General features: G+C 40.4%; 1 protein-coding gene across 2 annotated transcripts in view; it reads left to right on the forward strand.

Annotated features, from left to right (window-relative positions):
• Positions 1-19,012, forward strand: part of ltbp3 (latent transforming growth factor beta binding protein 3) — a 44,626-nt gene that overhangs the window by 4,295 nt on the left and 21,319 nt on the right. For both annotated transcript variants that reach the window (XM_034683433.1, XM_034683432.1), the window contains exons 2-4: positions 16,428-16,688; positions 18,046-18,209; positions 18,326-18,431. In XM_034683433.1, coding sequence (XP_034539324.1) covers positions 16,428-16,688; positions 18,046-18,209; positions 18,326-18,431 — 531 coding nt within the window. The remainder of the gene's footprint in view (positions 1-16,427; positions 16,689-18,045; positions 18,210-18,325; positions 18,432-19,012) is intronic.

Genomic DNA, 19,012 nt, shown 5'->3' on the forward strand with positions numbered 1-19,012 from the left:
AGAGAAGCTGCTGCACACTCACCTGTCTCCTGGATTTCAGATATCAGAAAAAAACACTCCTTGCTGAGTGTGTGAGTTTTTTAGAGCAGGGTGAATCAAAAGTTCAGCTCGGAGAGGAGACGTGTCTTGTTCAGTGTGAGGGCTGGAATGTGGTGAGGACAAGTGGAAATTTCTCTCTCCCGTGTCAAAACAGCCACGGCTATAGCAGCAACAATATGAAGACTTTTCCATATTTGAGCTGTTGTGACGTCAGCACTGAGGCCCTAAACCTGAGCGAACCTTTCCTCAAAAGAAATCGAGTTCCTGCCCGTGTGCAGACATACCTTTCAGTACGTGTGCTTCAATATGTACAAGGATTTTCACAGGCTTTTAAGACTTTGGCTGGACTTTGGTGGACAGACGGGCTGAGAGCCAAGGAACAGTCAGGCTTTAGTGGTGATCTAGTGTTGGGATATCTGCCAATATCACCTTTATGGTCTTAACTTTGAAAGTAATAGAGAGAGTAATTTTTTTATTTACCGTCATTGGGCACGATGACAAGATAAAGTCACTTGGGGAAAAGAATTGAAGTGCGGCCATGACAGTTACATGGCATGCATCTACTCACGAAAACATGTATAAGGGAATTTTCAAAGAACCAGAAATAAATTAAAGCTAGAGGAAGGAGTTCCTGGGGTCAAACAGCTGGAGAACAAACTAGAAAACATGTTGTTCTTGGCAGAGGTCTGTGCTTCCAGCAAGCTGCTATGAAATATTTTTGTGACCAAATGCTTAAAATAACTCAGAAAAACTTCCCTGACTGCGACAGAAAACAAAAAGAGAAACTAAATCTCAGATTTTAAGATGTCACAAACACATGTTGCTGCTGGACTTATCTATGGCTCAGACTAAATATCTCAACAAATATTGGACGGATTCTCATGAAGGCCATTCATGGTTTCCAGAGGATGACTCATGATTGCTTGTGTCACGTTTGATGACTTAATCCAGCTTCACCATGAGGTTGATGTTTATAGATTTATGTTGAGACAGGATGGGACTTCATGTATCTGCCAATATTTACTCTGTTGACAGACATCAGACCTTCTGTAATTCATGCCACGTAAAGATGTCAGGAGGGAATGTTTATCTGTTGTATCAATTAAGTGCTGGCAATGTCATTTCCTCCACTGCTGAGAGAAGAGGGGTTTTATTGGACAGATGGAGTCACCTGTTCGACTAATTGATTTGTTTCATGGCAATTGGCAATGTGAGAGGGGTTACAACATCTCTGAGAAAGATCAGGGACATGCAGTTTGTAAGACGTGTTGCAGTGACATTTTAGAGGAGGGACAACCAGCAATGATTGAAATACATCAATGCAAGAATTACAAATAATGCATATTAGGTCGGTATAAGAATCCCTAAAGGGCTATAGTGTTATTTTAATCATCAGTATCAGTATAAACCATAGACTGTATAAAATATGGACGTAGTATCCGTGACGTCACACATCTGGTTCTGAAGAGCTGTTTTGAAGCCAATCAGCGGCGGCCATATTGCTGCTGTTGAGCGATTGTGACGTAAAGAGGCGGGCTTTTAGCCTCCTAGCCAACAGCTACAGTGTTCCCGCCTGTCAATCAAGTCAGCTGTACCTCTCATTGGAAGACTCGTAATCTCAATATCTTCGAAATTGCCACGTTAGAAAAAAAATCACCCCCCTACAGTGTGTGCTGATCGAGAAATAAGCTATCCAGACTACACTCGTCTTTTGTACCAGGCTGTAAACATGTTTATTTCTGCTGCAAAGATCATCTTTTTCCCATTCATGTGTATGTGACTTCCAGTACTTCCGGAGCCAGCCTCAAGCAGATCCTTGATGAACTACAGGTTTAAACACTTCCACATTGGACTCATATTTTTAGACCGGAGGTTACTGCTTGGTATAAAACCCTGTTTTTCACAATCTGTGCATCTCTAATTTATGGCTGGAATATCTCCCATATTGTTTGAGTTCCATTGAATCATATAAAACAGACTTCATTTTCTTTGTTAGGCTGAATTTCGTGGCACTTTTCCAAACATCAGCTGCCTGACAGCATTCAGAGTGATCCAGCAGAATACATTTGCAGGCCAAAAACCAAGACAAAGAGCTCAAAGACATTAAAATGCCCCCTAAAGCTGCAGCTTTTTTTTTGTTGCTTTGAGTGACTTCATGCACATTACTTTTTATAGTTATTTAATCCATTTGCTAGTACAAACACAGTGATTAAAGCAGCTACACTCTCTGGGACAGACGGACCACCCAGACATCCAGCAGAGCAGAATGTCTCAGCCGGGATTATCTGCTGTGCATGAGGACAAATCACCTGAACAACAGACAGCTCTTTGGCACTTTACGTCCTGTGTTTAAGAGCACTGACTCGCAGGAAGACAGAGATTATATATCATCGGTTATGGTGAAGATGGTAGAAGTAAGACTTAGCTTAATACACAGTGTGAAGTCTTTGCAATCATTATCTTAATCGTGCGATACATCAGGAAGGTCAATAATTATTCAGTCTGTGTGTTGGCATGCCATCAACTTCACTGTGACAAATGTAAAGTGTGCCTGAATTACTTGGCTCACATGCCTCCAGGATATCCACATGTAATTAATATATTTATATAGTTCACTGTACACTTCCTTAAACTGATGAAAGCCTGGAAACTTGAAAACCCTCCAGGCACGTTGTTGGCAGGAAAAGAAAAGTCTGATATACTTTCCTTGCATAAACGATGTGTGTCGTCGTCCGGCTCTGCAGAGGCATTGTTATGGTTTATATTTGGAATAAGGAATAAGTGCTATTACAGACGTGATGCAAGATTCACAAAACTGTAAAAACCTTGAATGAACCTTTGTAGGCTCTGCCCTCTTGAGCCTCAACCTGTTTTTCTTGCAATTATCTCCATATGTTTGGCAGAAACAATCGCCAACAAGCCAGCTTCCTTTTTCCTTTTCTATATTCTGCACTTGAAAAGTTGGTGTAAATTATAGGATAGAGAGAATTAGAGAAGGTTACAAGTTGTTTTCGCCTGGAAGACTGGGTGTTTAGGGTGTTCCTTCTGCACTTTGTCCGCTTCTTAAAGGATGAGTTTTTTTTTTTTCAGAGAAGATACTCAGAAAAGCGTTACATAAACATCAGTATCTGTGCACATGCCTTCTGACTAACACGTGATTTTTCCAACAAAAAGCTGACTATTTTTTCATGCTGTTGCTAGCACGGAGGCATCCCATTTATCAGCCTCACTGACAGCAGCTGCTTGGCCTTCTGGGTCTCTTCTCTCCTCTGGATCTCAATAGCATCTCCTCTGTATCAGGGTCAACCAGGCCGGGTAGACTCTCACCTTATCTTGGAGTATAAAAAAACACAGGGTGGTCTTATCATATCCTGGTCTCCCCTAAAAAGGGCATCGTGAGAAGTGGATTGGGCTATTTCAGGATTTCCCATGTGGTTCTGTATTTAGAGCAAAGTGACAGTAGTAGGCCTGTGGTTTGTTTTGGTTTTCCCTTGGCATGGGTCAGAGGTCCATGGGAGTCTGAAAAGTGAAGACAAGTCGGTCAAGTGCAGGCGGCAAAGCTGGTTCTGCTTTCTCTCTATTCAGTAGGTGAGTTTATTTTACCTTTTAGAGCCCTCTGCTCTTCCCCACACTTTTTTGTTTTGCTTCCATGCCAAGTTTTGGAGAAGGCGGTCTAACACGGGTGACCAGAAACCTGCAGCACTCCGGATTTCTGCCACAAGTTGGACTGAACTGAGAGGCGAAGCTGGGCACGGCTCCCACGCTCATACCCTCTGAAAAACAAACACAAATATAACGGGGAGGTTCAGGCACATTCAAATTCAGCTTAATAATTGAAAGGGCTTATCCTGAATTTGATGAAATGTGCTTTCTCTGTCAACACAAGATGAAAATTCCCCCCCTGATAAGGCTGTATTTTTATATTTATGGATGCACATTCTGTCACCTCTCCTCGTCTATTTATGCATGTTGGAAAAATAAGACATGGGTTATTTGTGGTCCGCCCTTCTTGTTAACCTTTTATCGCAGATTCAAAAGTGGCACACAATCACTTGGTAGAAATTTCATAGACCCTAATAATAGAAAAAAAAACATATATGTGAATATGTAAAATGCTGAATGTATAAATAGACTCCAAATAAAATGTTGGGGGTTTAAAAAGACAACCTTTTGAAGAATATAGTGTACATTCAGAGCAGGATCCATAAGTGAGACCTTTCAAATGTCCCACTGCCTTCAAAGCAGTCAAACACTCCAAGAAATTAAGATAAGACAACACATGTAAAATGGTTCAATCCATAGTCCCTTCTTTCTGTGCTCACTTCCATCAGGTTTGACTTTGAGTGAAAATCCTCCAGAGCAGAAGTTTCCCATTAAAACCTGACTCCTCCTGTCATCGCTGCATCAAAGCCAACGCTGTTTGGCAAGTTATGAAAAGAATCCCATCAAATTAAGCCTCAGAAGAAAAACAAAGCCGCAATCAGGTATTTTGATTTGATGCGTCATGAGGGGAACAGCGTGTATATTTGTGTGTGTGCCTGAGTGTGTTTGGTGCTCAGGAGCAGTGTACTGAAGCCAGCTCAAACAAACAACCTTCTTTGCCATCTTTAACACTCTCCTCCCATTTGCTTAGCGAGGGGGAGAAACGGAGCAGTTATTTAAAGCCGTGCAAAGGAATGCGAGCGCTACGGGACTGCACCCACGCCGCGCAGGACCCTGTAGCTGTAGCGATTAGCCAGGGTAAACAGAATAACACGGCCTCTGCCAGCGCAGGGACTGTGCAGCCTTCAGACATTACCTGCCATGCGCCATGCTGCTGAGTGCAGAGTATCACCCCAGGGCAGGTATCTGACATAATCTCAGCAGAGCACTGTCAGCACTACCTGCCTGTACTTCAGTCCCTATAGGCTAAGCTTTTAGACAGTCATTATATGACATCATCCAGAGCTTTGCCAAGATTCTGTCTGACTCTCTGGCTGCTTTTCCACAAACATCTTTGCCTGAGGGGAGTGACAGGGTAAAGCTGGATCTGGGCCAACCTAAGAGCTATAGAAATCTCACAGCATATTTCTATGACATGTGAAATTCACATGCTGCAAGGCCGAGTTTAATTTAGCTTTTTATATTTCTCTTTTAAGATCCTTTCTGAACTTCTCAGGAGGAGTCTGCTAAACGGCATCATCCAGATTCTGTTGTTTCAGTCCAACTGTGAGAGGTAATGAATGCCTTTGGTGACAGCGGTCAACTCTGGCAAAGGGCAGCACTATTGTTTGGATAGCTGAGGCTGAGGCTGAGACTGAGACTGAGGCTGAGGCTGAGGCAGCTCAGAGTTTCAGGGGGTTGACAGAGCGCAGGGACTTCAGCAAGGGGGGGAGGAGGAATGCATACGCAGGTTTGTGTTTGCAAAAGGCAGTGATTATGTCATTTACTCCACACTTCTGGCTCAGCTGCAGGAGTCTGACCCAGTTCATATGTCGCTCCCTCTCCCTCCTGCTGGCATGTGGTCATCCAGTGCCAGTCCATGGTAGGCGTATGTGGGGTTGTGGTTTCCTGCTTCTGGGGCTGATGGTAAAGCGAGGCACGTCATATGATGGCAGCAAATCCTATTTTTTCTCTTTGAAAAGTGACTCTATCTGTTTAGTATTTATGGGGCCCAGTGTTTAGTCATGATTCACTCGGTGAAAACAGCTCTGGATGAATAAGAAATGTGCTACACAGACGAATACTTATGCAACTACTTTGTAATCCTGGAGTCAACATTTGACAATTAGAAAATAAGATCCATCAAATGACTCTGCAGCACTCTGAATCACTGAATGAGCCCTTTGCACTTTAGCCCCATGCCAATTTTAGCTGGCTCCAGCACTTTGTTTTTGTTTGCCAGACTCAACGACGTTGACCACAGCCTATTGTTGAGCTCTCGTACCCCATTATGTAACGCAGTAGACTTTTCCAGCAGAAAGACTTTGAAAAGAAAATGGAAGAAAAACAGAATTGGCTTTTGAGGAATGTTGAACTATAGCCACCAAAAGAGGCTAATGTTCCTCTCTACAGTTTTTAAGTAAGGTACAGAAGCTAAAAGTTTTGCTGCATCCTTTCTGGATATTTTACAGTCGTATTCTGTTTAGTGCATCTGTTCCGAGTTTCTTCCCTCCCTACTTGAAACAACTTTAAAGGTGCTTTTTAGGAAATATGCAAACTGTCTTTTTTGATAAGAGTTAAACAATGAAAACACATCTCACTCTTCTATGTAGATAATAATAATATTAATATTATTATTAATAATAATAATAATAATAATAATAATAATAATAATAATAATAATAATAATAATAATAATAATAATGATGATAATAATGATAATAATAATGATAATAATTTTATTTGTAGAGCACTTTTAAAAAAAGAAGTTACAAAGTGCTTTACATGGGCAGCAAAATAAAACAGGCAGATCATAAAAACACGTCACGATAAAGAAATAAAACACATTTTAAAAGACATAAAATACCCCTAAAAGAACTCTAAAGGAATACAGTTATTTTAAAATATATTTCTTAAGATGGTTAATATAAAATAAAGTCAAATCAAATTCAGATAAAATCCGGGAAGGCTCTGTGATGAAAGTATGTTTTAAGAAGGGATTTCAAAGAGCTCACTGACTCAGCAGACCTGATCTCCTCAGGCAGATGGTTCCAGAGTGTCGGACCCCTCACTGCGAACGCACTGTCCCCTTTAGTTTTAATTTTTGTGTTAGGAATGCACAGTTAACCTCTGCCCAAGAATCTCAGTGGACACGATGATGGTAAGCTTAGCCTAGCGTACCACAAAGGAACACACTACACTTACAAACGATATTAACACGTGAACAAAACTCATACAAACTCATACAAACTCCCGTAAATCTTCAATCTTCTAATCTTTGCAGCATTAATAAACATGTTTACAGCCTGGTTCAAAAAACGGCTTGTCTTTACGTAGCTCATTTCTCTATCGGCACACACTGTACGGGGTGTGAATTTTTTTATAACGTGACGATTCAGAAGATATTAAGATTACGAGTTTCTGCCCAAATAAGGACATGACTGACTTGACTCCTGGACGGGAACACATAGCTGTTGGCTAGGAGGCTCAAGCCCCGCCTCTTTACGTCACTATGCCTGGTTGAGTTCCGCATTTCCAATATGGCTGCCGCCGTCGGTTGGCTTCAAAACAGCGCTCAGGAACAGATGGGTGACGTCATGGATACTATGTCCATTATTTATACAGTCTATGGTTTTGAAGTATTCTACCAAGTTGGTTTGATTTTTTTTTCTTTTTAAGTTAATTTGCTTTTTTGAAACTTCAGTGTAAATTGCAACCTGTATTGTTTGGGTGTATTGTCTGCAACTGCAACATGCGTCATTAGAAAACTCTGCTGGTAGGAACACCACTCATCAGGGTTTGGTGTTATGCATGTCTGTGTATGGGTTAGCCAAAGTGGTCATAAAATCGATCAAACATTGACCAAAAAGTGTCATAGTGGGTTGATTGAGTCTGGACCCAAATCACAGTGAAAGTGACTCACTGAGCAGCAGTCACGGATGGTGGTGTCTGAATCTTGCAGGCTGGTTATGTGCTATTTTGTAATTCCACCAGGATAAGTGTGTTCAAAGAAAGGGGCAGATTGAGCTATTGTATCATCTGTGTGATGTCTGCAGTGGCTTTCATTTCAGTGTGTTTGAGAGCTCTGAACTGTGGTCTGCAGGGCTGTAATTTGTTGTTTTTGTGCTGGGAGGGTGCGGCTGTGGCTGAAAGGCCGCCGTGGGGAGAAAAGGGCTAAAGATGCGTCATCTTCCAGACAGACCCAGTGAGTGGGTGGGTGGGCACGGGGCATTTAGAGGGCAACCTTTCCCTTCTTTCAGTCTTCTTTTTTTTATCTATTGATCATTACACGCATATTCTCGGCCAAACAAAGACATTTTCTGCTCAGTTTGCATAAATAGAACAGACTGGTAATTTTCCCATTATTGTGGCGTTACCTGTAATTTGGGGAAAATACAGAATATTTGTGTCTGAGTCTTTGTGGGCTTTCATGGACATTAATGGTTTCTTTTTTAAGTATATCCTGTCAGTTACACCAAGCCTGCTTACTTAGCAGTTCAGGAATGTACAGTATGTTTTTCTTACAGCAGAAAAAAAGTGTGGGAATCACGACAACCCCAACAAAACATCACATTATTTTTCACTATCTGGATTTTACATCTCCCTCCTCTCCCTTTTTGACCTCACTCCCTTACCTCCCAAGAAACATGATATGTATAAATATATATACATAAGATAATCAAATACCTTTCTTCTATCGTCTCATGCTGTAAAAAGATCCATCTTTCTCCTCTTGGAGTAAATAATGACGTTATGAAGAAGAAGAAGGAGCTCTCACTCTTATGTCGCATGAAACACTCTGATGAGAAAAGCTTTGAGACAAAGACTTTTTCTCCATTTTTTTTGCCTCTGTCTGGAATCAGTTCAGTTCCCTTTTCTTGTTGGACCCACTCCTGCATGGGAAAATTATATGTTTCCCTGCTGTCTTGGAACGTACCTGCAGGCTGACGTTCAATATTAAATCAGGTTGCAGAGCCATGACAGCAAAGGATAAAGTCAGAGTTCTCTTAGTGGACTGAATCCAAAACTGAGGGCAATGTGGTTTAAATCGCAATACAGTCAGACAAAGAAATGGAGGTAATAAAGTGACTTAATCACTGTTTTGTGAAGGTCTTAATTTGGTAAATACAAGATGAGTTTCTGAATGGGTTGTTCTGATCTACCTCCATTTTCTTTGTCTGGGAAAAGTGGAAAAAAGTAACACACATGCCTCACATCCACATGTCCCTCCCCCTTCATTCAGCCAGCCGTTCCCTGTTCATGCCTAACATTCATTCAGACCACCAAACAACTGCTAGGTGCGTTTGATTTTTAATAACACACCACCTCTCGTCTGAGGAATGTGTTAGATCCATAAAAGACAAAGGCGTGGTATAAAACGGGGGTGGCTACGGCTGCCTCTGAGAGCTAAGCTAACTGATGAGGAGAGTCAATGAGCGATTTCAGATCATAAATCCTGCTAATGAACTCTGAGGTGATGATTTAAAGGGAAAGTCCGCTGGAAAGTAAAGTCCTTCAACTTTAAAGCTTTGTGCCCTTTTCTGTGTGTAATGTGGTGTAGTCACCCAACCACAGTCGCTCTCAGGAGACGGTACACCCTGCACTTAATAACTCTCACACACACGCAGAGTAACACGCCTGTTCACACACAAGATCTGCAGAAAACATTAAGCCATACAATGCTCGTATGTCTTTCACTTTAATGAGGCAGGCAGACATAAGAGAGGGTTTTCTATAGGTTTTTATAGAACTTATACAAACATGAGACAGCTCATTAAAGAGCTGGGATCCAGTGGTCTGACAGATACAGACATAAACTTTGGTCCTGCTGAAAACCAACACGTCATTTATCTGTGAGGGGTATGAGGTATTGCTTTGGTAAGGCCAGATCCTTGTACCTGTGAACTGATTTAGGAAGATTGAAAAAGTTTCCAAGATCTTACAAAGTTTCACATGATCTTGAGAAAGCTGCTTACAATCTCAAGAACGAGTTGTATCTTATCTCTTAATTTATTTTGTTTTGTTCATGGTGCCAAAGTCATGTTTTTTTTATGTCATCCTGCTTTTTTTTAAATTTACTTATTTGGACTTTTTTATTAGATAGCATTGAAGGACATGAAATTTCTTTATTTCTTTATTTAAAGGGACAGTGCATATTAATGAACATTTCAGCATTTGCATTAATGTAAATATGCCAGAGTTGGCCATTAGGCTAATTTTCATCCGTAGTACCCGGCAGGTCAAAACAGAGTTCATGAAAACAGTACATCATGGTAGCATGACAATGAAAACAATAATATATTACAAGAGCATAATAAGTTATACTAAAGTGCAAGTTAGTGCATTAAAGTTCCATAGAGCATCATCACAACGAATGTCCGGAGCTGGACCAGGTAAAACATAGACCAATGTATCAGAATATCACACAGGTAAAAGTGCATACCTTAAACCCGTAAAAAGAGAGGAGAAAAGAGTGGATGAAATGCACCAAATCCTGTCAGGATCCAGAAATCGATCCTGCTGCCAGTGCGATGAAGGTTGTAGCTTCTATACATGGGGTGCCTACTCTATGAACTGAGCGAGAGTGGCAGCCCTCATCCTGCTGTCTTATAACAGTTAAATGTATCACTCATCAGGAATCTTTGCCTTGATAAATGTAAAAAAGCTTTTGCTGTTCAACACTGTCTGTCGTCTGCAGACTGACTGCATGCGACCATTTCGCCTAAACTCGTGTATGCTGGTCACTTGTTGGAGTGTATTTAGGAGTCTTTCATCCATCCAGCTTCCAACAAGGGTGTTTTACTGAATAATATGGCATACATTTCTCAAAGTGGATGATTATGATGCAGGGAAGGAGAAAAACTATTGAATAGCGGCACCTGCCAGCTTCTTTACTCGGTATCCCAGCATGCCTCAAGCAGCGGATCTACAGCTTGGAATACACAAGAAGGAATAAACAAAAGCAAATGAGCCAGCTTCAATGAGGTCACACCCTGACACCTACGCCATGCAGTGGTTTCAGGCATTAAAAATTACAGTACAGAAGTAGTTAGTCTTTACTCTGAGGTTATTGTTCCCTGTTATAGCACATACAGAAGCGTCAGTATTACTTTTAGTCTGTTTCATAGACTAGAAACTTCTCACCAAGAAATGCAACAGTAATAAAAGCAGAAACATAAAAGAAAAATGCTGCCTCGCTTCCCTGATTTACTGGATGTCTGTGAGGCAGCTTAGTAATTTGCTTTACAACATATTAGCTGTACAAGTCTGCAGTTTCAAATATAAACTTGTGATTACCATGATGCCCTTTATACCCATCACTGTGTCCTGTATGAGAAGGTTGGTTGGCCCTCTCTTGAGCAAAGGAGGAACAAACACTGGCTTTTGTATATTTTTAAAGCGCTTGTTGGAAAGCTCCCCACCTACCTTACAGACTTGTTGGACTCGCTCTTCTGACTGGCTCATTTTGAAAGTCCCTCGAGTTAAGACTGAACTGGGTCGATCAGCATTTTCCATTGATGCCCCTAAATCATGGAATACCCTCCAACAGACTTTAAAGCTGACATCCATTCCCTCTTTTGCAGAGTTTAAGACCTTGATCTCAGACCACTGTGTCTCAAATTGTATCTGTTTTAATTAATACATTATTTTGTGAATGATGTGTGTGTTTGTTTGCTGTTTCTAATGTGCCTGGGATCTCGACGACATTGGAAATGAGTGAAACCTCAATGTCTTTTTGAGAAGAAATAAAGGTTTTGAATTGAATTGAATTAAATAAATAGTTACATACTGTAAGTGATAAAGTCTAGTGTAGTGGGAGCTGCAGTCTGACTTGGATATCTTCAGAGGTATTTTTCCTATCACCTGCGTGGGGGCAATTTTGATTCCAAAGATTCCAAAGAAATCCAGAACTCCACTGTTTAACATACCAACAAATGGCACAGTGAGATGTAAACAAGACACGTTTAACATCGGTTCTGCTAAAATCAAACCGTCTTTAGTATTGTGACTGAATTCACACTTCTTGAATGTGTATTTCCTGATAGAGTCAACACATAAAATGGATAAAATTGGGTTTTCATGGTCAAAATTAGCAGTGATTAAAAAAACAGGCACGAGTATGCATGTGAGATTGGACAAAGCTATATGTCACTAGTACTGCCTGTACCAGTGGGAAGCAGCGTGTGGGAATTCATAGTGCCAGAATCGTTTGTGCCAATACGATCCATTTAATCAGGTATGGATTAAGCAGACCAGGAATTGGCTGTAATGTGACTGATCCTGTTACATAAAATTACTTTCAATTCTTCTAATACTTTTGTGTCTTTGATTTTAGCTCAGTTTATGGTGCTGCTATAACCCCTGACCTCATGTTACGTAGACTTTCAGTGCATCAGCAGACCCCCTGGCTTGAGATATTGGACCTGGTATTTTTAATGATTGTACACAGAGGAGTTCTGGCAGTTGCAGCTGAGTGTTGTACTTTGCACTGCGTGTTGCATGGCACAACACTGGGTTCATTTCACAACAGATCTCACTCTAATGATCCCCACTCATGAACTCTGAAACCTGATTCCTCTCCTCTTTGTTCATTAGCGAGGGCTGCGACCCTGCCCATGCTGCATCACGGAGCCGGTTCCTTTCAGACACCTTCCCAGCCTCAGTGCAGACTTTCCCTGCGCTATGTGGTCTCTCCTGGTCTCTGTGGGCTTGGATTGTGTAATCGCATTTGGAAAGAGCTATACTTTCTGTGTCTGCAATCCTAATCTTCAGCCCCCGCATCTTTCCCACTTTCCTCTCCTTTCTAAATTCAGTACGGAGTTGAAATGTGAACCATGGAAACTGGAGTGTTTATGTCAGAGGCAGTCTGACAGAGTTGAGCATTTCGTCCTCTACAGTCTCTGTATTTCCCCTGCCATGTCCCTGCTCTGCTCTGCATGTTGCTGCCTGCACTTAGTCCCAGTGGGTTAAGACCACTGTCCACATGGTGTCCGGTAGTGGAAATCTCCTTCTGAAGAATAGGTTGTGGTTCAGATCAAAACATTGTCCTTGTTTCATTGTTAACTTTTCTGTCTAACTTTCACTATGTGAGGATGTCCCTGCTGTGTTTAAAGTGATCTAGTCCCCTAATTATGCTGCAGCCCAGACGCCCTGGCAGTCCACACTCCTAATTACTTCCATGTGTACACTCTCCTCTCCTCTCCTCTCCTCTCCTCTCCTTTGTGTTCGATTGTAAAACTTGATGTGGCTCCAAGCAGTAAGAGGTAGTTGCCATTTAAAAATGTACACTCAAGGGGTCGTGATAAATCAATGACAGATAAGTGCACAAAGCAGTGTTCTGTAAGAATTTTATAATGCATTGTTTTTAATTTCCTAGTCCACATGAGGGGAAATTGAACAAGAGTAAGTCTTCAACACCAGATTACAATTATCTGCAATGTGAGAAGAAGTGGTTGTCCTACAGACTAACAAAACATTTGGTGTAAGCCTCAGCGCTTCATTACAACTTTTACTATTTGTCAGATCATATAGAATCAATAGAAGACATATACTGAAAGTTTCTGTGCACTGAGAGACAACTATACTATCCTGAGTATGCTGACAAGAGGGCTATGATTATATGGAGCCTCAGGTAACTGAGAGATGGGAGAAAAAATTGCTGAGAAAACATGGTGAAAGACGATATTGCTCCAACTGGATAAAAGTCCCGACTGTAACCGTTGTATAAGATGGAATAATGTTCTGTTTACTTGGATAAAGTGCCATTAACAAAATTATAGGACTGAGTTCTGAATTAAAATGTTGCCATAACACTAAAAAAAAGCAACTCTTTAGTCCAGTCCTAGTCTTTTTAAATCAGATAAAGACTTATTACTTAATTTTTTATCTAATCTTGTCACTGTGGACCATACAATTTGTTGATTTTGAGGAATGTCCATGACAGAGCCATCTTCAAATGTGTTTGTTTATGTCAGGATTTGCCAGTGGTGGACAGTAACAGAGTAAATTTACTTGTGTACAGTACTTAAGTAAATTTTTTTAGTATCTGTACTTTACTTGAGTATTATTTTTGGGGGAAACTTATTACTTTTACTCCACTACATTCAGAAGACAATTATAGTACTTTTTACTCCACAACATTTCTATCAGTGCTCTAGTTACTCGCTACTTTTGCTTTGAAGTCAGCTCATGAATTTCCTTCTTTTCTCTGAAATCTGATCCCTACGACAGTAAAATGAGTTTGTGTAGTTCTGTTTGTCTCAGTGGTTTAGTCGTACCTGTATATCGTGCGTCTCCACGGTTGAACGTGGAGCAAACACAGAGCAAATTTAGGTAGTAATGATGGCTGCAATTCTCCACCTGAGCACACATGGCCATATCTTCAGCCCGTGTTTTTGAAATGAAAAATGATATGTATCGTTTGAAATGTTCACCTTGTTTCCCACTCTGCCCAAACAACCAAAAATTCACAGTCCAACCTGAGAAAGTGTGTTGAGCTACGTAACATTTGTTTCATTCTAGATGAACATTTCAAACTAAGTTGTCTGTGCTTGGAGTAACTTACTTTGTTTTTATTCCATGGTGTAGTTTTTAGAGATTTCAAGTGATGGTTTCTAGATAAACATAATGTAACAGAATGTACTCCTATGTATTCTTGACTGCACTATTGCTTTGTGAAAATACAAAGTTTTGAGATTTTTTAAGAAGTACTTTGAATATTTAAGTATTTTGAAAAGCAAGTGCTCCAGTACTTTAAATTAAAGAATAATCTGACAGAGCAACTTTCACTTGTATTGGAGTAATATTTGACCTGGAGTATCTATACTTTGACTTAAGTAATGAAGCTGTGTACTTTGTCCAACACTGGGATTTACCTCAGAACTACTACAGTTAGGTATTGTGCTAATTAAAGCATATTTCCATCGATGCATAGCGCTACTAAATTGATTAATGTGTCTTTTTTGTCAAACCCACAGTCCAAAACTCAAAGATAAATTCGTTTTTCTATCATTGTCCAAGAAACATCAAGGTAATCACAAATGAGAAGCTGTAATGGAGCACAAGTAAAGCGGTGCAATGTTAGGATAGGTAGCTAACTCCAGCAGTTTCACATGGCTTCTACACAAACCATCAACATATATCGCAGATGTTTAAAGCTCCTGTGAGATGTTTTTAGCTGGTTATGTAAAGACTGGAATTACATTGATGCCTTTTTATGACCAAGACCTTTAGCAGCAAGATTAACCCTTTCTATTTTGTGACCATACATTCAACGGCATGCTGAAGAAACAGACACTTTTTACTTTTTCCATCAAATATTCCCTGTGGTGATACATTTGACTGTTAAAGCTGCTGTTGGTAGTCACAGAGTTAACATCTGTTCAGAGAGAGGGACTTTGAGTGTCAACACTATCCCTCCCAACCAAATTTCTTCTTAGCCCCCCAACACAGATTGGTATGTGCAGTTATGATAGTGCCGGACTCAACCAATCGGAGGACGTAGTAGGGATTGGAGATTAGCTATGATTGATCCGTCATAACAGGAACAAGGGGAATAATAACATTGCTTGATACAAAGGCATTGGAAAACGCAGAGATTTCGCAACAGTCTCAAATAACTCCACTTACCGATGAGTACTGATGGGTATTATGACCTTTTCTCCAAACCCAGCAGAAAAAAGTAACTTTTTTTTTACACCATTCCTACCAACAGCAGCTTTAAAAAAACAACAGGATGAGATTTTTTGTCATGTGACTCTTCTTACACATGTAGAGGACAGCCACTTTGTCCACAGGGGCGCTTAAAAAGCTTTAGAATGACATGATTTAGCAGCCATTTGAATGACAATGGAACAAGTTGGAACTGGATTTGCTGATTTCATGAGTTTGGTAGATTTGTTTAAAAAAACAAAAAAGCTGGTGACATGTTTAAAGTATTCACACACATTTTCAAACAAACCTGCAAAGTAAGGTATTTTTAGTTGTTAGGCTGAAACTCAGGGGTTTTGGCTCAAAGAGCTAAACATTTACAGTTTTCCCCAGCACTGCTGTCACTTGTAATCTGACTTGTCATAGCTGTGTTTGTTTTCAGCTGTCTTTCAGTTTTCTCCCTGCATTCATCACTTGCCTACAGCTTTCCTCACAGCTCTCCTCCTTCTTTCTCTCTTTCTTTCCTCTGATTGTTCTATTGTGGGAATTTCAGACACACTGGACTTAAAATAAACACAATGGGAGACCCAATAAAACTGCAGTGAATACTGTATGTGCCATGAACCTCTCTCCAGCTAGCAGCTTTCCCATACTTCTCAAGATCTTTCCCATATGTCTGAATAAAGCTGTTAAACAGATCAATGACTTCACCTGTTTTTTCTGTTTAAACACTGCTGCTGAGCGGCTGAGTGGACCTGTTAGTCCGTCAAGCTGAAATGGTGCACTTCAAAGTGAATATTTGATGGGGTTTATCAAACTTTCCTGTCTTTATAACTAAATCTTCAGGTTGTTCACATGATTATCAAAAGCCCCTGTCCTCCTTTTGGGAAAATATATCCTAAATGAGCAGTTGTAGACTCATGGATAGATGTCTTTTGCTGTTTTTCTGTACAATAGTTTTGTTTAAGAACTTCTTATGTACTTGTGTTCTTCCTTAAGTGTACATTTTTCCTCTGATGTGACTCATGGCTCTGAACTGTTGACCTATGGGAGTCTCTGTATGACACCTCTCCCTCCCCTTGTCTCTCTGTCTGCAGTTGTGTGTCCCCTGACGTGCTTGAATGGAGGAGTATGCAACTCGAGGAAGCACTGCCTGTGCCCTCCCGGCTTCACTGGTCGACTCTGCCAGTTTCCACTCCCGCAGACGCAACAAGCTCAGGCAGCACGAGGCAACGAGTCGCCCGTCTACCCCGTCGCTTTGAAACCAGACGGCATGAAACTAGTGGAGCAATCAGCCATAGGGCGTACACAGCTGACACAAACACACTCAGTTTTCACTCTCCCTTTTTCATCTGAAGGTATCTATCATTTACTCCAATTAACTCTTTATATTTTTTATTTGTTTAGTTTGAATGGTGTTGAAAGTGAGCTGTGGTTTTTTTACATCACAAAAATTAGCATTAATGCCAGTCTGTTTTGGAAATATGCAAAGGCCTTTATAATTTTAAGGTAGAGAGTAAGCAAGGCAAGTTTATTTATAAAGCACCATTCATACAAAGAGCAATTCAAAGTGCTATACAGAGTTAAAAACAAAAACCAGAACAGTAAAAATCAACAAAAACACACAGAAAACACTTTGAACATTTACGGCCAGTTATGTTTGATCTACTCTCTCTCTCTCTCTCTCTCTCTCTCTCTCTCTCTCTCTCTCTCTCTCTCTCTCTCACTCTCTCTCTGTGTACTCATGAAACTTAAAGTACATAGTAAATAGTGTTGGGTCTTATTATTAATCTAAATTAGGAGGGATTATTATAAATATCAGCCCCCTTCACTGCTCTGAAGTCTGTAACTTGCAGAGTCATACTGTCCCGCCGGACACAGAATCACAACTGATCTTATCTTAACCGAAATGAACCGCCATACCTTGTCAGAAAATACCCAATTTAAAATATGACATTAAACAAACATAAGCATGAAAACATAAAGTTCAAGAAAGAAAGAAAGTACATTTAGTTAAAAAACTTCATTAAAACTCATTTTGTTAAAAGAAATTAAAAGTTTGTAGGTACAGAAATAAAAACTAAGCTTTAAAAATGGGTTTGCATCCATTATTGAGCAGTGTAAGCAGCTAAAAAGAGGAACGTTTTTAGTCTTGTCTAATACTCTCTGGGAGATTATTCCAGGTCTGTGCTGCATAATAACAAAATGCTGCTTCTTCAGGCTTTGTTCTGACTCTTGGGACGGTCAGTAGGCCAGCCCCAGATGTTCGTAGTGTCCTTGTGGGTTCATATGACACAAGCATGTTAGAGATGTATTTTGGCGCCGAGCCACAGAGAAACTTATATACCAGCAGATAGACTTTAAAATCTATCCTCTGATTGACAGGAAGCCAGTGTAAGGATTTTAAAACTGGAGTAATGTGGTCATACTTTTTAGTTTTTGTCAGGACTCGTGCAGCAGTAAGAAGACTAATTGATTACCAATCTGCTATGTGTATGGAATTACGAGGCTAGCAGCCGCATAGCTCAAGGTTAGCTTAGCACAAAGACTAGAAAAACGGAAACAGTTAGCCGGTTTAACTCTAACCAAACCCAGGAATTGTAACAACTGTAATAGATAATTGAGGGAATTGTTGCCTTGAATTAAACAGACTGATAAAGAGTGGTATCAAAGATATTATTTTGTTTTCAATGTCCTCCATGTCTCTGTTTTCAGTGCAGGTAAATTTACGTGTCCACCACACACCAGACACCTCTGTAGTCATTCAACCTCTCGACCAATCAGATGTCAAGCCTCCCCTCAAGACGGGGCCACGCCTGATCCCCACGGGAAACAAACCAAAGGGGCGCTGCTTCCAGGAAACCACACCAAAACAAGCTGTAAGGCTTTTTTTTTTCTTTTTGTCAAACCCCCTACACTGATGGACAATCCCTGAAAGCTTTTGTTTTGACATTTCTTTTAATGGATGACTCCTCTTCATCTTTTCTTGCTTCAGTGCAACAGCACCCCACTTCCTGTTCTAACCAATCAGGAGGATTGCTGCGGCAGTGTGGGGAATTCATGGGGGCAAAACAAGTGCTATCAGTGCCCCAAACTACCCAGTGAGTGTATTTGAGGAACTCTCTGCAGTTTTAAATGTACATCATGTGTCTCTTTCAAGCTGCTCTGGTTGATGTTTCCCAGCTTTGTAGAAGCCATCCACTTTGTTGACTGTCTTTTTTAAATTCAGCTGTAAACCAAGTTATTTTCTTAAAATAGAACTTTGTAGACTTTAAAAAAAACAATCTACCTCTTGTGTGTTCTTGAAAATAAATTATTGTTTATTGAGCCCAAAATTTCAAGCATTCCCAGCAATTGATAGCTTCCAGCTTATGAAATTATGACCCTGGATTGAAACAATCACTTCATACCTCTATAAAAACGTGTTCATGAAAGTTAGTGGTGAGGTGGGGTGTGGAGTCTATGAACAGCTTGAAAACGGAATAAATTACGGGAATTACACACAGACAGTGAGACAGAAAGAGAGAATGTGGAAAATAACCTTCCTCTTAAGCATGTTCCTATGAGCCTGCCCAGTGCAGGACTGTCATCACATTGCTCAAGATTGAGTTTCAAGAAAATCTTGGCTACTCACGTTTTTCCACTCCGCTATTATTCCATCTCCTGGTTCTGACTCAGACAA

This window comes from Notolabrus celidotus, chromosome 5 (assembly GCF_009762535.1).
Source record: "Notolabrus celidotus isolate fNotCel1 chromosome 5, fNotCel1.pri, whole genome shotgun sequence".
In the NCBI taxonomy this organism is placed as follows: Eukaryota; Metazoa; Chordata; class Actinopteri; order Labriformes; family Labridae; genus Notolabrus; species Notolabrus celidotus.